Raw genomic sequence first — 26,894 nt, 5'->3', positions numbered from 1 at the left:
ATTAGTAAACATGTTGCAAAACCCTTAAATCTAATAAGATTGGACAAGAAACAAAGAAATTAGCGTCACTGCATTTTTGTTATGTAACATTGTAAAATAACCGCGTTGATTCTCCGAATCGCACTTCGTCATGAAAGAACATAATTTCTTAGACACCATTAAAGTGAAATATATGAAATAAATCATTACAGTTTACCAACATTATGAAGGTCTTTTGCAAAACAAACAAAAAATGAACCGGACATCTATTTCTAGAAATAAATTTCCGAGTATTTTTTTCCAAAGGCTACCATGGTCATTTTAAAAGAATTTTAAGAACCATCTGATACCGAACCATTATTACAAACAGTAGGCTACTCCTTGGGAAAAGCAATTGGTCCTGATTTAATAAACAATCGCGTCTTATTAATTCATCTCTGTCTATCGGTACTTTTACTACACAATGGAAGGCTGCAAACGTATGTTCAGTTCATAAAACGAATGAGACCAATGTCATTAGTAATTAAATACCAATTTTACTTCTTTGTTCCCTCAGCAAAGTTTTAGAAAAAGCTGTTTACAAACACCAACATTTTTACAGACTATCAGTCTGATTTCCGCCAAGGCGACTCAACTATAAATCAACTACTAATCATTTATAATTCTTTCTGTGAAGCAAGAGACAATGGAAAGGTAATTAGAATAGTAAATTATGACGTTATTAACGCTTTTGATCGGGTATGGCACATAGGATTTATTACCAAATTGTCATCTGTTGGAATTAACTTATACAACAGGCAGCAAAGAGTCACTGTCCAAGGATCATTACCTTCACTTATTTACGTCAGGGCTGGTGTTCCTCGGGTCCTGAGCCATTCTCGGTCTACTGCTTTTCATTATGCATATTAATAAATGACATTGTAATTGACTTTTTGCAGTTGACACAAGTCTCTCATCGTTAATACACCCAAAATAACAGCAAATGTACTAAACTCTGATTTACAAAAGATTAACCAATGGTCTAAAGAAACATCATCCCTTACTTCTGCAAAACCAAGTCTTTTCTGAAGCTCCTTCTCACAAACATTTAGGAGTTGTTCTTTCACACGATTGTTCATGGTCAAATCATCTAGAATATATTAAAAAGAAAGCTTGGACAAGGATCAATATTCTCCGAAGTCTAAAATTTATACTCGACAAAATTACATAAGAAACATTAAATTTGACATTTACCCACCCATTATTAGAGTATGGAGATATACTTTTTTATAATTGTTCAGTTAGTGAAAAGTATGAATAAGACATGATTCAAAACAAGGCTGCCAGAATAGTCACAGGTGCTACTAAACTTTGTTCTCTTAAAAAACTTTATGACGACCTATAGGATGGAAGACGTAGTAATCATAACCTGGCCTTTATTTACAAAATACGAGTAAGTCTATATCCTATTTCCTTAAACACTCTTATCCCAACACGTCAAAACGAAAGATACACCTTTCGAAACTCCTTTGATATTCCTCATATCTGTTGTCGAACATCATTTTATCAAAACTCTCTTATCCCGTCGAGTATCTGTTCTTGGAATAGAGAAAAACAGAATCCCTAAAGAAAGCCCAACACAAAAAAAAATTGAAAATGCTGCAGGCTCGGTTTGATTGAGCCTGTTCATGAACGGTACTGGAAAGTACAATTTTCGTCCACGCCCGCTAGCACCGGCTTAAGCAGAATTCAACATTTAAACACGAACAATGGTGAAATTTTGAATTTAGAGACATCCCCAGATGTGTTCATACGGCGATTATCATGGAACCTTCAATGTAACACAGTAGTGCCATTCCATGAAAAGCGGCGTATGGTCCCCAAGTAAAAACACACACTCCCTCAGAATTCCAAATCATCAGGTTCTTTACAACAATTCAAGCGACTTCTTTCTAACCCAACCTAACCATCAAATTATTATAACACAGGACCTCGCAAACTTCAAATCCTGCATACTCGTTTAAGACTGTAACTACATAGGGGCCACTTTGGGGGATGACGTCACGAGCATCGCGGATGACGTCATTATTCTATTTTTAGAAAACGGGTTTTCCCCAATTGATTTTTGTGGTGCAATACGTATAATTATCTGATGATAAATAATATCTGTATGACTCAATGGCCGATCCTTAATTCAGCGATTACGCGATTTGTCAACAGTGATTCATTGATAGCATCCCTACGTTATAGCATTATATTCATAACGTCCCTATCGATTTTATCCGCGTCCAATAAATTTAAAACTTATCGTCCCTACGTTATAGCTTCATTCTGATAGCGTCCCTATGAGTTTTCAGCGTCCAATGAATTTAAACTTATTGTCCCTACGTGTAGCATTATTCATGATGAATCATAGCGTCCCTATTAATTTTTAACGTTATTCTTCGCGACGCGTTATTAATCTTCCAATGAAATTAGATTTTGTATACCCACGCCAATAACGCTAAAGTGGACGTTTTTTTTAAAAATAGCGTCATTTAGCTACAAAGTTCAGTAACAATACTACGTTGGTTCGTGGTTAGTGATTTTAACTGGGAGAATAATTAATATATAGGGATTAACGAATATATAAATCTTGTAAGTCACACTTATTTTTTACGTTTTCATTGTAAATAAAAATTAGCAAATTGTTACATTTATTTCGCAAAAATTTATTTTGCAAACCTCGTGTTTTCATTTATGCGAATATAATTTTTTTTTTTACTGAGATAACCATTAACGTGACTTACCGAGTTTTATATCCAATTATTCGCCTATAATAACTTAAAATAAATCCGTTTAAATTTTACACTATTTTATTTTCTTTCTTTTTTTATACATTTAAATTTCATTTTTATTTTAAAGTTTTTCTTTTTATTTCACTTTCCTTATTATCTAGTTTCCTGTTTCAAATAAAAAATAAAACATTTATTTTAAAGTTATTTAGTCGCAATTATAAAATGTTAAATAATATAAAATCGCTATTTATTTATTTATTTTATTTTTAATACTTAAAGTATTTGATCGCATTTATTAAAATTTTAATTTCAATAGAGCAAACAGTAAACAAAATACATACTCAACTCCATTACCCGATTTTTCAATCAATTTACTTTACTAGAACTATTCATTAAAATTTAACTATTAATGTATCAAACCGTCATAATCTTTTCTTAAAAATAGCCGTATATACTAAAATTACTTTATTACATTAGTTAATATACCTATGTTATAAAAAATATACTAGCTATAGCGCGACCTTAAATTTAGAGTTATATTATGCTAAAATCGATAACTGTGCAGCGAATGTTTCCCGGATGCAGTTATTGGATGGATATAGGAACGTTACTGCGTTTCGGAACTAATCGATAAATAGTATTATAAATTAAATACTAATATAGACTCACGCGATGACGCATTCTTTTAATGACCCCTCATTAGTGAGTAACAGTTGACTCACGCGATTACGTTGTCGCAACAGGGCCGGGGGGGGGGGTAGGGCCAGGCATTCTGTTAATGATCCTTCATTAGTCAGTAACCGTTGACTTACGCGTAATACGTCATATACTAATATAGACTCACGCGATGACGCATTCTTTTAATGACCCCTCATTAGTGAGTAACAGTTGACTCACGCGATGACGTCTTTGCAACAGGGCCGGGGGTAGATCCTGTGGATCCAGGCATTTGCATTCTGTTAATGATCCTTCATTAGTGACTCACGTTAGAGTCATATTAACGTCTAATACTCAAGGTTTCAATGTTCGATTTACTGCTTCACAAGTGACAACACAAATAGTGTTTTAATAGGAGCTTATTAACCAAGATGCTCTCCATCTTGTATGTAAAAGAAATATCCGAAAAACATCAAACCGCAGGTATTTAACAGGCAAATACTTGCAACCAAAATGCTAGAGTAAATGATGTTTTGCAAATTTTTATTTAAATAATTGATGCAATATGAGTCTATATATATGACTCTGTAACTATCATTGTGTTCAACCAATGGCCAATGCAAAACAAAACAATGACCGATTATCGATTAGATAAGACTGCCCGTGGTCACTATGCTGTATGTATAGCTACGTCAAAAGTATGTCCGGTTATTTACGGTCTTTGACGGTCCTCGACTTTGTCAAAAACTAATTTATAGGCCATTTTTCATCGCCTCTTCCTTACAATCTGGTAGTTTTGAGTAAAATTTCCAAATTATTTGCCAATTCGCAAGTATTGACTTGTTTATTTCTGCTATTTATCCTTGTCATACATATTTAACTTATTATAAAGCAACATTGCAAACATAAAGCCCCAGCTAACAAATTCATAACCGGCTTTCAAATGTCATGGAGTTCTTGTGATAACTCTAAAGATGTCCTAGAACTCTTATGATAACTTTTGTTACGGCTAATGTGTTTCTTGTGCTAATTAACGGGACGTTTTAGCGTTTTTTTTTTATTATTCAATAAGGTTGTAAATCGTTAGTACGCTCATCCTTTGAATAAAAATGTGGATAAAATGTTGGTCTTGAGTGTCTGCAAAGTACGAACAGGTGATAGGCTATCGGTAACCAAACTCAGCAGTGTCGAACCGTGTATGTGACGGTACCGAACGAATATGTCACATATTTCACAGCCGTGTTTATGTGCTATATACGTTTCTGCAATTTGGTAGTAAATGCATGACGTATATGTCACACATTTTAAACAGTAAACTAACATTTATTACCGCCGTTTTAACCTACCTACATCAACGTTAATAACACATCATCATCATCATCAAAAACAACAACAACAACAACATTATTATCACCAATGATACATTATCATCGTCATGGTAAATCAGCACTATATTTGATTAAGTTCACGCCGCCTTGCTTATCATTTTACCAGTAAGATGACATTGTGTCAATACACAGTGACTGGCTTTGTAGAAAATAATAATTCAAAATATGCGCTTAATATTTTGGACATTCATATTTATTTACTTGAAGATAAAATATCGACTTTCCAAGCCCCCATTCTGGATGAAAGGGGGAATTCAAAAGTTTAACTTGTCCGTGCGCCTGTGCCTGAGTACATGCGTCTGTCCTTCCCGTATTTCTTTAGTGTTGCTCCATAAATACTTAGGGGTCATGAAATTTTACATGAACGTTGGTCAGAATTATGTTATGTGCACCTGGGATTTCGCTTGTTGATTCGTGCAGTCATGACAGAGTTATTACCCTTGAAAATAGTCAACTTGGGGTCGCGTGTAGCATCAACACTATTTGAACTATGAGCATGGCCATGAAACTTGCAAGTTAACTTCCATTAATCATTTTCTTCACGCTGCTAACCAGATGTTTAATTTTATAGTTCTGTTCACTCCACCTTTATAACTTGCTCCTTAAGTGTTATGTTTTACCTAAATTAACAAAATGACGATTGAACGCGTTGAAGTTGTTTCAAGCAAAGTATTTGACAGACTTTAACATGCATTCTACGTTAACTTTGTTTGTTTTTTTTATATGATCGCAGCATATGTGCCATTAAATCGAGCATAAATAAGTATGTTTAAACTAATAGCTTGTATTTTTATTAAGGTCCCTGGAATCTTTTTTTGTTATTTTTTTGTTTTTGTTTGTTTGTTTGTTCAAGCAACTAGAAATATAAAAACAACATATTTTAGTGCAAGACGAATATATATTCTTGTTAACATCATATTGCAGTATGATATGCACGAAATATGTTTTGCGCTTCTGTTATATTGTATGGATGATAACAAGATTCAAACTATTCTAATATTTATTATAACCATTTAATACATGTTGTTAAGACCAGAGCTCAAGTGAGAATGACTCGGGTATCAGAGAGGCATGATCATATATATACCATAGCATTAATGAATATCAAGTAAAGGGAAGTAATCCCATCAACTGTACAACTTAACATGTAAAGAGTTATCTGATCTTGATATCATAACATATCCCTTTGTTTGAAATCTGAGAAGCTCATAAACATTTGTCCGCTACAAATGTCAATTTATTCTGAGAAAGCATTAAGCAATAAAATTATGCCCATGTCAAGACTGACATCAATTAATGAATTTGAGATAACACATTTAATTATTATGATAAATTTGTCATAGATAATGCTTTCATTTTGTCAATATAATCTTTGTAAATTGTCTGTTTATAGCACAATAAACACTTCTGCAATTTATGCCTATTTGTTCAATGTTTATATATACATTTATTTTATACAGATTGAATTATCTTTGGTTTAACCTGCCTCCCAGAACGAGTTACATAACGTTCTGGATAAATGTTTGGCAGTCTGAGAGTATTTGTTGATACAGGCGACTTTGAGTGATTAAAGGTCAGATTATCACTCTTGACACTGGCATGCTGTGAGGTTAACTTGTGTGAAAGTTTATCATGGGATTCTGCTATGTCTTGATTACTACAAACGGCCTGTGTTATTTGATCGTTATCTGTGTTTAATGGAGGGTCATTATCTTGGCAGGTATAATCCTTCATTAGATGTTGCCTGTTTTTGATATATTGACCACAATCAGGTGTTTCTACAGAATAGGAGCGATTGTCTATATTTTCTTGAATGACAGCGGGATTCCAAGATTTTCCCTGCTGAATTCTAACATTTTCTCCTATGTTAAATGGTTTAAGGGGCTTGAATGTTTATCATAATTTTTCTTTTGAATGCACTTTTGTTTTTCAAGAAGTGACCTTATTCTTTTAAAATCTGTTGTTTTGGGTGTTAAATTCTTTTCAGACATAGGTATAAATGTCCTTATTTTTCTTCACATTAAGATTTCAGTGGGGGAATAACCTATGCTTAGCGGGGTAGCACGTAATCCTAAAATTGCTATCAAGGGGTCTGTCCCATCTTGCTTGCATTTTTTAAGCAATGTTTTTACTTTCTTCACGCATGATTCACTAAGGCCATTACTTTGGGGATATTGAGGTGATGACCTTACATGCTTTATGTCCCATTTAGTTGTGAATTCTTTAAATTCTTGTGATGTGTCATAACTAGCACCATCTGAAACTATTTTCTGGGAAATACCATGTCTCTCATTAACTTAATAATAGTGCTACTGTTTGTATTTTTGATCATGTCAACTTCAAAATAGTTGCTCATGTAATCGCATACTTACAAGTAGTCTTGGCTATCTAATGTAAATACATCAGTACCTATTACCTGCCATGGGTACTTAGGGATTTCATGTGAAACCAAGGGTTCCTTTGAATTTGACATTTGATGCTCTGCACATACATAACACTGTTGCACTTTCTGCACTATGTCTTTGCTAATGTTAGGCCAAAACATAGAATTTTGTGCCCTGCGGAAGCTACGTTCCTGACCTGGGTGACCTTTATGTAGCAAATTTAACATTTCAGATCTTAGACACATAGGAATAATCAATCGTTGACTTTTGTAGATAATATTATCTACAACAGTGAGTTCATCTCTATAATTCCAGTATTCTAGAACTTGAGAATTGCAATCTTTGCGTTTTTCAGGCCAGCATTGAAGAATGATTTGTTTCAAGGTCATGAGTGTTGTATCTGATGAAGTGAACATGCATATTCATTTGGTATTTTCGGAAATTTCTGGATAAGTATCTGGCAAATATTTCCGAGACAATGTGTCAGCAACGGGTATTTGAGTGCCTGCTTTGTGCTGCAACACAAAATCATAACCATGTACCGCTAATAAGAGCCTTTGTAATCTTGCCAGGGTACTGTATAGGGATTTCTTAACAACACTGATCAAAGGTAAGTGATATGTTTCTACATTTATGTGCCTACCGTAAATATATTGTCTGAACTTTGTCATGCCAAATACTATGGCAAGAAATTCTTTCTCAATCATGGCCCATGACCTTTCTGAGTTGGTCAAGAATTTGCTTGCAAAGGCTAAAGGTTTTCCATCTTGCATTAAAGTAGAAGCACAGCCATGCTGTGAACTGTCAGACTGAAGTACTAGTGCCTTATTTTTATCAAAATAAGATAACACTGGCCCTGGACACTCAGTAAGTATGTCTTTGACTTTCTAAAATGCTCGAACTTGAGGAGCATCCCAGTAAAAATGACATCTTTCTTTAATATTTCTGAGAGTGGATGAATGATCTCGGACAAGTTTGGGGCATATCTAGATAGATAAGGTATCATGCCAAGTATTGTCTTAAGCTCAGACTTGTTTTTAGGCGCTTCCATCTCTTGGGTAGCCCTACATTTTTCGGGGTCTGGCTTCAATCCATCAGCTGAGAGGATGTGATCAAAATACTTAACCTCCGAGACACAAACGACAAGTTTGTCTTCGTTTAACCTAAGAGCTGGAAGAGATCTTGGCTGCATTTCAGTCCCATGGGACATCTTAGATACCTATAACGACCTTGAGGGGTGTTGAATGTGGTTAGATATGATGATTCATCATCTAAAACAACGGACCAGTAACCTGATTTGCAGTCAAGTTTTGTGAAATATTTTGCAGATTTAAACTGCGGCAAAATATCATCTAAGGTTTTTGTAGGATAATGTGGCCTATTGATTGCCTTATTGAGGTCTTTAGGGTCAATTACAATTCTAACTTTATCAGAATGTGGCTTATTTACCACAAACATACTATTTACCCAATTTGTTGGTGCGGTGACCTTAGGTATGATTCCAGCCTTTTCCATAGCATCAAGTTCCTTTTTAACCTTGCTCTGAAGAGCTACAGGAACGCGTCGGAGAGGATGAATTACTGGAGAATACTTGGGATCTACTTCGATCGAACAAGCACCAGGTAATTTTCCAAAGCCATGAAAAACTTCAGGAAAGTCACACAAGACAGAATTTCTACTCATTTGCTCATTCTGGTCTACGGACATTACAATCTGAATTAAATTTAAGTCAAGGCATGATTGTAAACCTAGGATGGAGGGTTTGTTTGTTCTCACGACATAAAATTCTACAAGTTTTGTGTATTTTTTCTTGTAGCTGATGAGAGATCTACTACTCCTAGAACCTTAATTTCAGTGCCTGAGTAAGCAGTGAGTTTGACAGTTGGCTTCTTTAAGGGGGTATTGACCTTGAGGGATTTGAAATCTGCCTCAGAAAGGATGTTACAGCAGGCCCCTGTGTCAAGTTTAAACTGTTTAAAATGACTTGCCGGACATCGACCATTGCTGTGAGGTGACTGTCCATAATTTCCACATTTGGTTATCTGCTGGTTTTGTCTTGAATGGTGATTGTTTTTCTTTCCTGTTTCGTTTTGGCGTTTTGACGTGGAATGTCGTTTATATGATTAATGTCATCGATGTTTTTGGAATAAGTCATATCACGTAGTTGTGTCTGTGCATATTCATGTGACTGTGATATCTTGTCACTGCTTTTTCAAGAATCAGTGCTTCCTCTTCCATGATAAGTTTTTCACGAACTTTTTCCGACGTTATTCCAATTACTATTTGATCTAGTATGACATCATCTCTGTACCCAGCATGAAAAGCGCAATCATTTGCTAATGTTTTTAGACCCGTGACGAATTGTTCTATCGTACTGTTTGCCTGTTTTTTCATTGTGAAATTTGTATCTGCTAAATACAGGATTTGATTTTGGTTGTAGATGTTTTTGAATTGCATCCGAAATTGCCTTTATTGATTTTCTTTGGAGCTCAGTTAATGTCAGAGTATTATATATCTGTCGGCCTCTGACACCAATCAGAAGTAATAAGTAAGTAACTTGCACTTCTTCTTTTTCTCTTAAAGCACCATTAAATATAAGTTCTGCATGCTGCCTAAACTCTTCCATAGGGTTGTGACTGTCCCAGTTCATTGTTGGTATGGGTACACCATTTAAATCCATTTTAGAACTGTAAAATTAATTTATTCCTCTGAAGAAAGTTAAATGTTTGTGATGCGCACAATTTAATTTCTTTTCAGAATGCTTGTTAAATCCAATTCCAAATAAATTTGAATTAAGTTCCTTTTATTGCAATATTGTTCCTTTAGTTTACTTCTGACACCATGTTATGTTGTATGGATGATAACAAGATTCAAACTACTCCACTATTTATTATAACCATTTAATACATTTTGTTAAGAAGTTATCCCATTAAATGTACACCTAAACATGCACAGCGTTATCTGATCTTGATATCATAACAGCTTCTTTGGTAAAATATTTGTTTATAAAATTCGAGAAATACTTGTTTCTCATACACTTTTAAAACTTCGATGAATTATTTGTTGATTATGCAGTTTAGAGGGTCCGTGGCCGAGTGGTCAAGGTCGTTGACTTCAAACTACTTGCCCCTCACCGCTGTGGAATCGAATCCCAACAGGGACTTGGGATTCTTTCATGTAAGGAAGCTATCAAGCTTGCTTACGGAACGTCGGCGGTTCTTCTCAGGGGCCCGTTCGTGCCTGAAATAATGCACGGAAGAGCACCTGAGGTCTTCCTCCACCAGTAAAGCTGGAACGTCGCCATATGACATATAATGTGTCGGTGTGACGTAAAACCCAATTAAACAAACAAACAAACAAAGTGATAAACTCTTTAAAAAATCGGTGAAATATTTGTTAAGTAGACACATGTGATGATGATTATGATGAAGATGATGATGATGATAATGCTGCTGCTGCTGCTGCTGCTGCTGCTGCTGCTGCTGCTGCTGCTGCTGCTGCTGCTGCTGCTGATGATGATGATGATGATGATGATGATGATGATGATGATGATGATGAAAAAGGTGGTTGTGGTATCTCTTTGTCGTCATTGGGTTTTTTGTTTTTTTTTAATAAACGGTATTGTGCAAAATGGACTTATTTAAGTACAAAAATCCACATGTGACGTATACGTTCGTATTTTCATTTTTATGCGCATTTTTGGTAAGAAATTAGTGACAAATACGTTTTGGTGAGAAAAAAAACAGATTCCAACCGAATGTAGCACATTTTATGTTCCATTTTCGGCTGAAGAGTGTGCCATATTCAGCCGAATATGTCACACGTCTGACAAATTCAAACCGAATATGTCACACGTGTGTCATATTCGGTCCGTGACATATACAGTCCGACACAGCAGTATCATGGCTTAAACCGCAAAACAAATACGTCTTAAAACTTACACGTTGTTCTCAGTTACACATGTTTTAAGCAACCACCTTTCTTAAGCAGACAATATATAGTTGTGCTTCCCTTATCTAAGGTCTACGTAATTTGCATGATTTTATACCATAATAAACAAGTACATAACCAGGACTAAAGTCCAAAAAGTACGATACATGATTAAAACTCAACTACGGTTGGCTCTAACTGCCGATCTTTCAAACAAATTTGCACGCCCCTCCGGTTTGACTACATATTTTTGTTATCAATTGCAGTAAAAGTAGCAGAGTTTCCTCCACTAAGATTACATAGGGGAAATACCCATCAAACATCACCAAAAGAATATACATGAAAACACCATACTTGAGTATTGATTTCAAAGCGCATTTTATGGCACAATTAATGCTCTTCAAAATACTATACAAAAGAAACGGTGGTAAGAAATACACGCAAAACCAAGATGTAAGACAGGCTTTATCATTAAAATTTAATTTAGCACCTAAGACTCACTTTTTAAAGATGAAAATTACAATTTCTGACTAGTATTTTGTTGTATATACAAATGGTTTCCGACTAACACTCCATGACAGTTATCACAAGACTTCTTTACAAGTTATCATTAGAACTTACAGTTTCTCCCCCGTGTAGATAGAACGATTATATCCAAATGAATTCCAGTCAAATTCATTTCGCATTAATGAAAACATATCAAGTAACTAATGAATATGTAAAATTTAAAAATCTTTATTAACTTTTGTAAGAAATTTTTTCATGGTTTGCTATGTCCTTTTAGTACGGAGCTCCTAAAGTGACATTTTCTACACTTTTTCCCCGAAATTTAATTCGTTTTTACGAAATATTAATTCGTAATTACGAAAATTAATCAGTTGTTACAAAAAAATAATTCGTTTTTACGAAAAAAATAATTCGTTTTTACGAAATAATAATTCGTTTTTACGAAATATTTTTTCGTTATAACGAAATATTAATTCGTTTTTACGAAATGATATTTCGTAACAACGAATAAATATTTCGTAAAAGCAATTAAATATTTCATTAAAACGAAATAAAATTTCGTAATTACGAATTATTATTTCGTAAAAACGAATTAATATTTCCTAAAAACGAAATAATATTTCGTAAAAACGAATAAATATTTCGTTTTTACGAATTAGTATTTCGTAATTACAATATAATATTTCGTTAAAAAACGAATTAATATTTCGTAAAAACGAAATAACATTCGTATTTACGAATTATTATTTCGGAAAAACGAATTAATATTTCGTAATTACGAATTACTATTTCGTAATTACAAAATAATAGTTAAAAACGAATTAATATTTTGTAATTATGAATTATTATTTCGTAATTAGGAATTAATATTTCGTAAAAACGAATTAAGGCTCGGGGAAAAAGTGTGGAAAATGTCACCTTAGGGGCTCCGTATTACATTATGATGTTGTCTCTTCCCAAAATAATCGCATAGAACAGTCTGATCTGTAGCAGTCCTACAGCAGAGTGTCCTATGAGTAAATTAGCCATGCATAGATGGTGGGTAAACAGGTGGTTTCTATTGTTGCAAACTATTATCTGAGTGGATGCAGTACGTTTATTTACTATCCTAATTGTAAGAAAGTAACCTGTATCAGGCATATTGTTTCATTAATGTTACGTTGATTAAGGGCAAAAATGAATACAAGCGTTAATTTCATACACAAAGGCAGTATGTCTCTGTCTGTATATTTCCAAACAAACTTCAAAGTCTTGAATAATAGGAGCATTGTTTTCTTAATTCAAAAACCTATATTCTTACAACATTATCCTGTTTTAAGTGTAAATATTGTATTACAAAACTGCTTGAAAGATCTCTTTTTACATTATTTGAAAGTCGTACATCACTGACATATGACAGTCATTCAACACTGATATATGGCATATTGACACACTACTAAAATATATGACAGTATGTTACACCAGTGATATATGACATTATGTTACACCACTGATATATGACATTATGAAACATACTGATATATGGCATTATGACATACACCACTGATATATGACATATGACGTTATGTTACACCTCTGATATATGACATTATGACACACCACTGATATAAAACAGCATGGTACACCACATCACTGAGGACCTTGTAGTCTTAGATTTTTTACTGATGTTGTAATAAAGAGATAGATAAAATTTGTTGAATGTAATCCAGAAACAAATTTATTTAACTGCCTATATGTAAACTTGCTGAAAATTCTAAGTTTAATTTCTGTTTAACATTTAGAAGTCTAACTTACTATTTCCGCCTTAAAAATAAAAAAGTCAGAATTTAGCTGTAAAATAATACAAGTTCTATTTTCTGTCTAGTGAATGCATTATTCCGCCTATGGAATAAACTATTCCGCCTAGCTTACAAGGAAAAAAATAAACAGCAAATAAACAAAATTTTATCCCTGTTAAGATTAGGGCTGGGTATAATGCTTCATTGATAGGATGTATTTATTAGTAGTATATATCATTAATAATCTGGCCAAATATTGTTGTTTTCTTATTTCTGAAGATTTTAACTTTGTTACTGATGCTGTATAATATGTTAATATATATATATATTTAATAATAAAAAATTAAAAAGTCAGATAATTCTTTTGTTTTATTAACTTTTTAAGTGATCAAGGTAATGTTTCAAAGTTTGAAAAAATACAAGATTTAGGTTAATACAGTTATAGCAAAAGACTTTTAGTGTTTTTTAGTTTGCTCAGTTTGCAATTACAAATGCCATTTACTATGGCATGGTCATATTTTTCTTAAGAAAAACTAAACTGTCCACAAGATCAGGTTTCAAGCATGACCTTGTTGCTGACACAATGTCACCACTTGTGCTAAAAACACGCTCAGAGGCAACAGATGTTGCTTGCACGCAGAAGTAGGTCTGAGCAAGAAGGCTAAGATCAGGATATTCAGGGTGTACCATCCAAAATTCTAATGGGTTAACATTCATTGGTAGTTGCTTAGCCTTTCTGTAAGTATCTATCTGTTTTAATACTCTTTGTTGAAGTGATAATGCAGGCTCCTCCTTGATCACTTGGACATCATCATCAAATAAACACTCTAAAGCAGTCTTCTTATGTATCTCTGTCTTATCATCCATAGAGTTGATTTTTGGCCCCTCCTCACAGGTTGTAGTAGCATTAGAAGGCAATTCTGGCAAAGGAGGTAGATTACTATCAGCTACAGGTAGACCTGGCTCTTGCTTTACAGTAACTTGTTTACCCACAACTGTTGTCAACAAAATAGTTTTTTCTAAAACTCTGTTCCATGTGTCATCATTTACACAAGCCTTATTCTTGGTTCTTGGATCCAAGGCACTGGCCTCCTCCAGAAACACAAACAACTGTGGATCAGTATATCTTGTTGCTAGATCAGTGCCAACTGCTGCCTTCAGGGATTTGGTGAATGGTTCATCATCAGAATTTACTGTAAAGTGTTTACGAAGTCTTTCTAATAATGGAAGAATAAGACCAACAGTTGGTGACTTTTCTTCAGACAAGGCTAAAGTAGCAGTAACCATAACCTCCATGATCTTTACAAAAACTTCACAAATATTGATTTCAGAGTCTGAAAGGTTAGTAACAATGTTTGTCTTAGCACTCACGTTTTTTAATCGTTCATCCAGCAATGTAGCAAGAATAGCAGGTCGTTGTTCAAGAAATCGTTGAAGCATATTATATGTGGAATTCCACCGAGTCTTACAATCCATAATCAGTTTATGATTTGGTAAGCCAAGACCAGACTGCTTCTGCTTCAAAAATTCTGTTCCAATACAACTTTTGTGAAAAAAGGTAACCACAGACCTTATTTTGCCTAAAACCTTTCCTAAAGCTGTTACATTAAGGGCTTTGTTGGAAGCAATGTTTAATGTATGGGCGAAACATCCCAGCTTAAGATCAACGCCAGAAACCCTGATTGCTGCCGTCATATTGGATGCATTATCAACAGTGACAACTTTAACCTTATCCATAATATTCCACTTTAATAGAGCTGTTTTGAGTTCAAGACCAACATTTTCTCCAGTGTGGCTTCCATGAAAATGTTCAGTTTGCAGGACTTTTGACTGCAAATTCCAGTCTTTAAGGTAGTGACAAGTGATGGTTAAGTACAAATCCGCAGACCTTGATGTCCATGCATCCGATGTCAAACCAACTGCAAGGGCTTGATTAAGTTCACTTTGAAGTGCTGATTTCTCTTTCTCCAACATATTAGGTATCAGCTTCTCTGCCAATGTGTGCCGATTTGGAGGTTGGTACCTGGGCTCCAAGGCAAATAACATTTTTCTAAATGGTTGGCTTTCGATGGTACTGAAAGGGCGCAGGTCCTGAATGAGATAATATACTACAGAGTTTGTAATCTCATTTGACTTTGCAAATGGAAGTTTTGCTTGTTGAGATATTGTCCATGGATTCGCTGATACTGATGAGGATAGGCAGCTGCTGCTTGCACTTGCAGTAACTGTATCAGAAACCTTTCCTGAAAAGATATGGAAAAATTCATTAAGTTTGATGTGTCTGTCACCAAAAAAATTAAACAATTTTGATGAAGTTTATTCTTAAAATAATTCATATCCTTCTCGTTCAAACAGCTTTTGAGTCTATTATAGCATGGCAAAGGAACCTTTATTACTTTAAAGGTGAATTTGCAAAATTGCATATATTTTACAAATTTTTATAAAATTTAATACGTAGATTTCAAAAATCGTTTTGAAAAAATGTTTTGTAAATTCCTTTTGTAAAAAAAATGTGATTTAGTAAGTCGTTTTTTTCCGTAACGCGATCGGTAATTTCCGCCGCCATTTTTGGTGATGACGTAGGAATATTCCTATCGACCGCGTCAAACTGCGTGACAGTCATTCGTGTGTAAACATTTCCCGCGAATACATCAAAATAGCGAAGTGTCAGCTGTGTATATTGTGTTATATTGTGTGTGTAATAAAGGAAGGTGCATTTAACATTGTTTAAAGGATTTACTATTGTTTTATTTAATTGTTTATCACTGTAATTTGTGTTCGAAAGGAAAACATGGTGCACTGTGTGGCATTTGGATGCCGTAACAAAAGTGACGGTGGAACGAAAGGTTTTTTTCTATTCCCGAAGGATGATAGTGAAGAAGTGGACAAATGCCGTGAAATCATTGAGAAATGTGAACGGAACGTTAAAGCCATTTGTGCCGACGAAAACTTCACGTTTGTGCTCTTTTTTAGGGATTCTGTTTGTGTCTACTATATTATTTTACACCCTCTCTAGAATAACTGGAAAAATTCTATGACTGGCCCCTTATCCAATCTGCATAAGTGTGATTAATAAATAGTATTTTGTTTTAAATATTATAAGAAATAAGCTGTCAAAGCTGATATTTAAAAGTATTTGATTGAAAAGATTACTGACAGTTTGATTTTTATTTTTTAGTTATTTTCGCAACTGGTTCATGCACAACAAGCAAATTGCTTAAAAATTTCATTCTTTACTACAACAAATTGCCTAATACCAACCATGTTCACCCATTTCACAACAAAAATATTTTTTAAGTGACATTATGCTCATTTTTTTCATCTTCAAGCTGATCTGAATTAACTATATATATAAAGACATTGACTGTTACAATGGTGATTGACCAACACTTGATATTGATTTTTTTTTAGAATAAAATATAAATCTGCTTAAAAAAAACTAGTGGATAGTTTTAGAAATTTCCTTGGGTCATGCTTTTTTTTTTTATCTTTCATGAGAAATAAATTATAAAATCAAAAAGAATAAATTGCATAATGTAAACTTATTTTGACTTTCACCATTGTAATACCTATGTACTTTTGGACTTTTATTTCTTGGTGCTCAAAATGATAATAAGCCTGAGAATTAGAAATTAGTACAGCTTCACTCAAAGTAGTAAAGTTCTTAAATTCATGGTGACTTCAGAAAAAATGAAAATGCTTATTATTAAGTTACATATAATTTATGCAATAATATCAAATAAATTATGATAAATTTAATTGCAATAAAATGACCAAGTTTTTCAATCTAAAGTTACATAAGTAAATTAGCTATCTTTTAATCTTCCCTTTTAATTAATTGGTGGTAACTTGATATGAATATACAAGTCATAAAACACCAGCCCTTAGGGCATGATCTTATAGATCAATAAAGTCCATTACATAAGGGGCCATAAACCCCTGATTATGACCTAGTAAGTTACACTTACTGACATTCTGCTAAAACAACAAACCAGTAAGTAACGATGCAATATACAGAAAAGATATGGCACACTGGCCAACTGTTGAGTTTATAATTATAGATTCCACATTCTTTTGAAATACTTTATATTCTGTCTCCAGATATGAACATTAAAATTTTTGATCTACATTATTGTTATTAAGAAAAGCAGTTAGAAAAAAAAAATGGTAAAGGAAAAATATTTATAAAAAAAATAATAATAAATACTCAAAATTCATTAACATTAAAAGTAGGTAAAAATTCTTAGCATAGATTAATTTCAAGACTGATAATTAAAGTATGTTTTTCATACAAAAATGCTAGAACAGTCTTATAATTTAGGGAAATTAAAATTTACAGACAGTAAAAAATAAATTTTACTGAAAGAAAACTCCCAGTATAACTAAAAACATTGTACCCTTTACATGGCAGACCATTCCCCTCAATGTTTTTTAAAAGAAAAATAATCTATTGTACTTTTCACAGAGCATACAATTCCCCTTCCAATATTCAAGTTTTTTCTATAAATACAGGATGAATGGTATGAAAATAAACATGGCCCCAAGTGTAATATGATAATTTTCATACCAGCAGGTGAAAATAAATCTAGTATGTACATTTCATTTCTAAATCATCAGCATTATTATCATCATCGCCATCATTATTATTATCATTGTCAGAAAAGAATTGTTCTTGGTGAAATTAATAAAAGGAGAGGAAAAATGTTTGCCCAATAATATAAAACAAATGGGTACGTCTCATTGAATGTTCACAAAAAATGCATTTGATGGTAGAAAACAATTATCCTAAGTCAGAAATGAATTCTAAGCCCATGCCCATTACACTATATACTAATATATAGATATATATAAGTCAGAAATGAATTCTTAGCCCATGCCCATATAGATATATATTAGTATATAGTGTAATGGGCATGGGCTTAGAATTCATTTCTGACTTAGGATAAATGTTTTCTACCAGCCAATGCATATTTTGTGGACATTCAATGAGACGTACACCTTTAATATAAAATATTAAAGATTGACAACAGAAGAGACTTGTGGACATTTGCCACCCTGTAACTAAAAGTTTTAAATGCAGAATTAACATCCCTAAGAAGGTGCCATTGATCATTAACATGGGTTTTATTATATTCATTATCCGTTATGATTATAACCTACAAGTATATGAGCTTAAAGTGATCCCTCGGTAGCATTAATCTCAACAAAATTACAAGAGAACTACAGACTCGGTTTGATTGAGTCTGTACATGAGGGGTAATATAAAGTGCAACATCCCTCACGCCCCCTAGCACAGGCTTGAGCAGTACTCAATTCTCAATAATAGAAGTAAAGTTTTGGTGCAGTAAAATATTTTTGTGTCGCCTTGAAAAAGCCATGTCAGCTTGTCCAGAGCATAAGTCAGTCATTATAAGTCGGATTGACTTCAAACTTGGTATGCATGCTTCTTATAATGACCCCAAGTGCAGTGCACAAGAACCGGTACTCGGCACTTCTTAATTTTTGAGTTATTGCCCGTTGTTAATTTTCATACTTTATTGACATAATGTACATATAGTGAAAATCAATGACCCCCGGGGCGGGGCTGATTTTGACCCCAGGGCTATAATTTAAACAATTTTGGTAAGGGTCTACCAGTCAATGCTTTATGCAAAATATCTAAGCTCTAGGCCTTTTGGGTCTTTACAAGAAGGTATTTTAAGGTTTTGCTATATGTACATATACTATATGTACATATAGCAAAACCTTCACTATATGTACATATAGTAAAAACTTAAAATACCTTCTTGTATAGACCCAAAAGGCCTAGAGCTTAGATATTTTGCATAAGGCATTGTCTTGTAGACCTCTACCCAGATTATTCAAATTAAAGCCCTGGGGTCAAAATCGGCCCCGCCCCGGGGGTCATTGGTTTTCCTCATATGTATATGTATATAGTAAAAACTTATACATGTAGTATAAACTTTAAACACATTTCTTCTAGCAATTGACAAATGCTAGAGGTTAAATATTTTGCATGAAACATTATGTAGTGATCCTCTAGCAAGATTGTTCAAATTATAACCCTGGGGTCAAAATTGCCTTTGCCCCGGGGGTCATTGATTTTCAATTTATACATTTAGTAAAAAATCAAAAAAACTTATTGTCTGAAGGTACAAGGCTTAGTGTTGTATTAATGCGGTGGCATAGCATTTTTCTCAAATGCAATCTTGTTTTTTGAGTTATTGCCCTTTGTTTATTTTCATATTTCATTTTTTTGTCCTGGCATTTATCCTAAACTATATTGTTCACAAGGCGACATTTCTTTTTAAGGTATCAATTTTAAAACTCAAACCACATTTGAGGAGTCAAGGTTCATAACTCAAGAAGCAATATTTTAAGAATAATCACTCCTGCACTAGAAATTTTTCTTCCTTAAAAAGTATTAATTTTTCTTTTATTTATTCATTTATTTCTTAGAGAGCATTCTTCAAATTTCAAATATTTGTTCTTTATCATAAACATCTTAACTTTTGCACAAATATTTCAAGAATTATCTTCATATGAGCTCTAGCTTTTTTTTATCTACATTGTATCTTTCATAGTTTTGAAATCATTCTACAGTGACAAATATTCTAGGTATCATGTTAATAGATCATTTGTTCTTTTCCAGCTGGTTGCCACAAGACCAACAGAAAACAAAAGCTTTCAAGTCAGGGTACAAGTGCGTGAATTTGGGACCTCAACAAACATTGAAACAAAAGATATGATTTGTGGGCCAGATATACGAGAACATCCGGTTGAAAAGGGCTTCCAGTTCCCAGAGAGTGATGATGGCAGCAATGAAGTGTTGTCTGATGAGGAATTCAATGACTCCATTGAAAATGACCCTGACTGGGAACCGTCCGAGGAGGATCTAGCAGATCAAGAGGAAGATGAAGAAGATGATGATGAGAATTCGACAGTTTGGTAATTGAATTGTAGCAAGTTTATTAAGCATATATAAGATTAATAAGATTATAACACAGTTTGCACAGTTGATAATGTGGCTTCTGTGAATTTTATTACTCTATGAATCCGAGAGTGTAATTAAAAAAAAAATTATGCAGTGGACAATACACTGTACAGAACATGTTTTAACTGAAATCATTTAAACAGGTATGAAAGTGAATGACAGGCAAGTAATTATAGTTAAAAACGTAAAATCAATATATCGGTGTATCGTTGATTTTAGTCATCTGATATCGATATATGATTGATATGCTTTGCACTGAATCAATGACAGCTCTATGTTTACTAAGGCTCCCACGTTAACAATTTTTTGTAAACGTTTACACGATTGCTAAGAACCGAAACGATACCGTTTAAACGGTGGCACCTCTATGTACTATACACACCATGTATTTGAGTCGCCAAATGATGTATTGCTTTCTATTTTTGATGCATGTACAAATAAAGAATGTGCAGGGCTCATCACGATTGAGTCAGCACACATTTTCGCGTTGAGTCAGCACAAATTGTATTCCCATTTTTTTTACCAAAAATGTATTATGTCACGAGCAATTTTGCACGGTAATGCTGTGTGGAGGGTTGTAAACACCAATTTTCCGTTTTTGACTTTGGAATAAACCACAAGAATTGATAAAATCCATGATTTCAGGCAATTAAGATATTTTGTAAGACAATATGGTCATTTCGATTAAACGGTAAAACATATCGTAAACGTTAATGAATGAAAATCGAAACGAATCCGTTTAAACGTGTAATCGTGGGGGCCTTAATGTTTACTTCTGGTCTTATCCAACAAAGATTTGTGTGGTTGATAAAAATTATTTTAAAATCATGGAGTATTAATGAATTTCCTGAAACACACACACTAAAGTCTGAAATAGAAGCCTTTTTATTAAATAGAGGATATTTGTTTGTTTGTGTGCAAGATGAAATTTTATTTCATCGAGTGGGCTTTAAAAACAGTATTCTCACGAGTGGCGTAGCCACGAGTGAGAATACTGTTTTTAAAGTTCACGAGATGAAATAAAATTACATCTTACACAACAAACAAACAAATTTTCTTTTTATTTTATGCTAAAAAACAAGTTTAAACGAAATTTCCATAATATTAACATAAATATTAAAATCTGTTTCCCCATTGAGAGCCTCATTTCGTGCGAATTTCTCATTAAAAACAAGAAGTCTTGAGCTAAAAAATAAGTCCGACAATCAACATTAAATGACAGTGATATTATTTATTTTGTTTAAAAAATATGAATGATCGCTTGTTTTAATAATAAAAACAAACAATTCGTGTAGGAGAAAATTCCAACCATCCATCCATATTTCTGTTACTTACTGCGAATTTAAATTAGACCTGGCTTTGTTAAATGTAAGCGGCAGCCATTTTTTAAAGTTGTGTATTTCACGGGAGGAAAATAATTGTGTTTGATTCAGAGGGATATCATTTGGAATTGTTAGTCATACACCTTTTTAAAAGAAAGAAAACATATTTGAGGATTGAAACAGACAAAAAATAAGTGTTGACAGATGTGAAAACATGAAAAAACAGCTATGAAAATGGAAGACTTGGAACTTGCTCGGAATGCTGGGTGGTTTACTTGTTCTACGAGCTGTAGCTGTCATTGCTTTTCAATTTTTCATAAAGCATACGGCAGTTATTACTCGTAGGATACTTTAATATGCCCAAATGTCATCAAGAGCAGTTTGCATGTGGAAGGAATGTATTTTTCAGACTGTAAAAATGAAACAAAAAATTTAGAGACGAAATTTGGTGATTGGAATTTGAATGAATAGAAGTAAGTTTTCTTCTTTTTATTACTTTTGACGTTTACTGCCTATTTATCAATTTCAACTTTGCTTTTTCTTTAAACAGCCTGACATTGTCAGAATCGTCAGCAAAAATAAAATTGAGGTACCACATGGGGAAAATCTTAAAAAAGTAGTTTCGTCATTGAAAAAAGTGAAATTATATTTTGATAATTTTCACTGTGAAATTACCAAATATAATTTTCACGGATAAATCAGTAATCCACTGAAAAGCATAAAATAAATTAATTTAATATCAGTCAAAGAATAGCATTTGAGCCGCGTCACGACAAAACCAACACAATGGGTTTGCGACCAGCTTGAATCAAGACCAGCCTGCGCATCTGCGCAGTCTGATCAGGATCCATGCTGTTCACTTACAGACCATTTAACAAGTAAAGAAACTGAAAGCGAACAGCATGGATCCTGCTCAGACTGCGCGGATGCGTAGGCTGGTCTGGATCCATGCTGGTCGCAGACCCATTATGTTGGATTTGTCGTGACGCGGCTCATTTGGTATCTCCTTCAAAGTAAAGGCGGTTTGCAATACCTGCCAGCATAAATATTTACAGTTATTCAGATGTCCATACATTTTGTACTTGTTTAATGAGGCTTTTTTTCACATTATTTTTAGGCATGATTGTATGGAAGACACATCTGATCCTGTTGCAGAGAAGAAGTTTATTGTCTTTGAAAGTTGTCTACTCCAGCTGTTTAAGTTGTGCCATATTTGTTCGGCAGTTTGTTATAACATTAAAAAGAAAGTTGTTGGAAGTATGATTATTATAGAGAGTGTATGTGAAACTGGACATCTAAAAACATGGCGCAGTCAGACTGAACTAAATGGTACTCCAACAGGGAATTTGTTAGCAGCAGGTGGAATTGTGTTTTCTGGAGCTTCTCCGAGTAAAGTGTTGAATTTTTTCAGATTCATTAACATATCAATGATCTCAATGAGTACATTTACGCGACACCAAAAATCCTTTGTAGTTCCTGCTATTGCCAACACATGGAAGGCTAAACAGACTGAAAATCTAATGGCATGTAGGGGTCAGGATGTAAGAGTAGGACTGGATGCTCGCTGCTGTTCACCTGGCCATACGGCTAAATACGGAAGCTATACCCTGATGGATTTAGATACTGGACTTGTATTAGCTACAGAATTAGTACAGGTATGTCATGTGTCTATATTGTAAGGTCACTTTTAATTGTGCCGTATCAGTGGGTCTTTTTCTTTGTTTTCAACACAAGGTACAAAGGTTTCTATTGGATAATAATAATGATTCAAATAATCTGTGTCTGATATTGAGATTTAATATTTTTCTAGGATTAAGTAATAGAAATTCTTATTAAATTATGATGTAAATATAACTGCAAACAAAAGAATGGAACTAAATTGTATTCACTGGCTGGATTGGATTTTCCCAATCTATTAAAAATAGTATGAGACTCATATTCAATGACCATACATCATAGACTGTAAAAGTCTGTTAATAACATAAATTATGCACATACAAAAATAATTGCTGCATTTTGTTCTTTATGTCATAGTTATTGATTTAGATATCATCTATTTATTGTAATAGTTCAAAGTTGCACGGCAATGAGAAGTATATACTTGAAGTATTTTTGCTTGTGGGGCGTTTGCCTAGTTGTGATTTTCAATGGCTCAATAGTCAATAATTATATATTATATAATAGTTATAATAAAATCACCAAATTTGGAATTGTTTAATATTTAGGAAAATTTTATTTCAGAGCAATGAAGTGAAAAATTCTAACGCTATGGAGTTAGAAGGCTTGAAGAGAGCAATAAGCACAGTACAGGATGGGGGTGTGAAATTGAGTGACATTACAACAGATCGACACGTTCAAGTACGCAAGTATTTGCGAGAAAATGAGAAGGAAATTAACCATTGGTTTGACACCTGGCATGTTGCTAAAAGTAAGAACTTGCTCAAATCTCAGATCTTAATCAATAGATAAATAAATACGTTATTTGGGAATGTTCGAACTAATGAGTTTAGTAGTTTACTCCAAGTAAGGGTCATATGGTAAATTTATCAGGTTAACTTGTGTATTATTTCACAATGACATTGTTTTTAACTTTACCACAAACAGAACAGTTTTACTCATAAGTTTCATATTGACGTATCTCTATCCTTGATTATTCTTGTATACTGGCACGTCAATTCTATCTTGTGTTTTAAAGTCATACTTTTATTCATTCAAATATCTGAATGTCATTCAACTTAAGATGACTGAGCGTTTTTTAAGACTGAAATTTTTAGTTACATAAATGTGAATAACAGTTAAGCCATTGCTTGAACTTGTTTATATGATCTTGGTTTTAGGTGTGAAGACCAAACTTGCAACACTGTCCAAAAAGAGAGGATGTGAGAAAGTGGGAAAATGGTTACAGTCAATTTCCAATCATCTCTACTTCTGTGCTGCTACAAGTGGGGGAGATGGAGAAATGGTTGAACAGAAATGGCTATCAGTTTTAAACCATATCACAAATAAACATGAAGGTCATGGCAGAAAATTTCCAAAATGTACACACACACTTATTGAAAGAGATTGGATTAATGCAGGTCAGTACCTGAAAGATGCTTTAGTTTGCATTTCAACAAATTTCTTAAATGATTATCTTTCATTAAGAGAAGCTGCATTTATAGCTGCGTTTAAACATTCATGTCATTATTGATATATGTCGTAAATATCTATCAATTTTGAGTGCATTGTTGTAGAATAATGCACAGTTCAACGTCGAATGCTGATAAAAAGAGAATTGATATAAACCTACTAAACTAAATTGAGTTTAGAAGAATTTTCCTGATGTCATTTGCTTAATTGGCGTCATATGGCATGTAAGCATCTGATTTTTTGTGCTGTGCATCTATTGTGTAATAATGCACTTGACAGCCATATCTGTTATCAAAATGTGTGAAGCTTGTAAGAATTTAAATTTGTGAATTGTGGATGTAATTGAAAAATGGTGTTTGCTTAATGATGAAGTATCAAATAAAAGAATTAATTGTTGAAATTGGCAAATACATTTTATCACTGTCTGTGTCTGAAAAATGCAGGAAGGGATGTCTGAGATCTTTCTTAGTCAACAATTTATCTTAACAGTATTGTTGGTTTAAAACCAAAGAATTCAATACAAATGTCTGTAAAATGTGCTCAGAAACTTGTATATCAGATCAGTACTTTTAAATGATGTTGTTACAACTGTAAAAAAAAAGTAGCACTGACTACATAAGATGCTTATGAATGGTTTGTAGTAATAGACATTTTCAAGCCAGCTGGATTGCTTCTTTATGTCTTAAACCTAAAATTCCCAGACAAATGGCTCCATGTTATATTCTGCATGAATAAGCTTATAAAATATTTTTTATTTAAGGTTCAAAAGCACACAAAGAGTTACAGTTGTTACTTGGAAACAAGCGGCTAGTTTCAGATATCAGAAAGTTATCTCCCGTTGACCAGACATCAGGCCTTGAAGCTCACCATAAAGTTGTGTGTCAGTTTGCGCCGAAATTTGTTAGTTTCTCATATGCAGTCATGAAGCAAAGGTTAGTTGAGAAAAAAATTTTGTTCTTATGGAACACTTTAACAAACATGCATTTTACTTTAATCTGGGACTGATATACTAGATACAACCTTTACAGAGCAACATCCTAATAATTAATAAATAATTATATCAGCTGAGAGGTGATGCTCCTGAAAGATAAAATTAATTATGAAGGCATACTTTGTGGAAACTTTTACTGCTGTTATAAAGAAGGTTATTGCTCTACAGATAGCTGCAATTCAGACTTTGCACTTTACTTTCTTGTAATATTTCAACACTATTCCTAAATTACAACAAAAATATTTTCAGAGTCAACCTAGCAGCCCTGCATACATGTTCAAATGCTGGTAGAGCACAGGCAGTTACTAGAGAGGGGCTTCTTCGGTACAACCTAGGGTACCCAAAGTACAAAGGTGGAAAACATACTGTGAAACCAATCATGGAGGAATGCAATTATGGTAAGATGAACTAAATTGTCATTCATTTGCTAACTTTTCTGATATTTTCCAAAAACTGAGGTAAATAAAGGTATATTTGACACCCTGTGATAAATGACTAAAAATGAAAGCAAAACCATATGGCATTTATGCTTTATAGGTTGAAGGACAATGTGTAGTATTGATCAAAATTTAGCACAACTGAACACTATTAATTTATTTTATAGAGAAAGGCATGTTATAGTTGTTAACATTCTGCTGCTCATGTAGAAATTGGTGAAAACTATTATGTTTAAATTATAAATTGAATAACCAATATACTGATATAATAATAGGAATGACTTAAAAGATTTTTACAAGTTGTTTTGTTTATCTTTTATTGCACTCAATTCATATGAACATGGAATGCAAGAGTCAATCATATACAACTTTAATTTCTTAAACACTCCTAACCAGTAATAATATATACAAAGTTACAAGTATCAATGACTGATGTTTTGTTTACTTGTTACAGATTACATTGACAAGCTAAATTCAGAGCTGATTCGACTTAGGATGAAGTTCAGCTCTCACAAGAAAGCACAGGAAGCTGCATATCAACTTTATGTTGCACCCCCACCCCTCTCATCAGGAGCAAATCATGTCTCGAAGTCAGAAGCTATTTCTGCTTTCAAATCTAGGTATTCAGGACACTAGATGTCA

At 33.5% G+C, this 26,894-nt stretch overlaps 1 protein-coding gene across 1 annotated transcript; it reads left to right on the top strand.

The window, feature by feature from the left end:
* The first annotated feature begins 16,170 nt into the window (after positions 1–16,170).
* On the top strand, positions 16,171–26,888 carry LOC132746543 (uncharacterized). The gene is made up of 8 exons (XM_060735730.1): positions 16,171–16,359; positions 20,032–20,327; positions 22,813–23,350; positions 23,937–24,123; positions 24,533–24,772; positions 25,585–25,756; positions 26,065–26,213; positions 26,707–26,888. Exons 1-8 carry the CDS (start codon positions 16,171–16,173, stop codon positions 26,886–26,888), a joined length of 1,953 nt encoding a protein of 650 aa, XP_060591713.1.
* The last annotated feature ends 6 nt before the right edge of the window (positions 26,889–26,894 follow it).

Source organism: Ruditapes philippinarum, unplaced genomic scaffold, assembly GCF_026571515.1.
Source record: "Ruditapes philippinarum isolate M1 unplaced genomic scaffold, ASM2657151v2 ctg9684_1_1_1_1, whole genome shotgun sequence".
In the NCBI taxonomy this organism is placed as follows: domain Eukaryota; kingdom Metazoa; phylum Mollusca; class Bivalvia; order Venerida; family Veneridae; genus Ruditapes; species Ruditapes philippinarum.
This window is presented reverse-complemented; position numbering and strand designations above follow the sequence as displayed.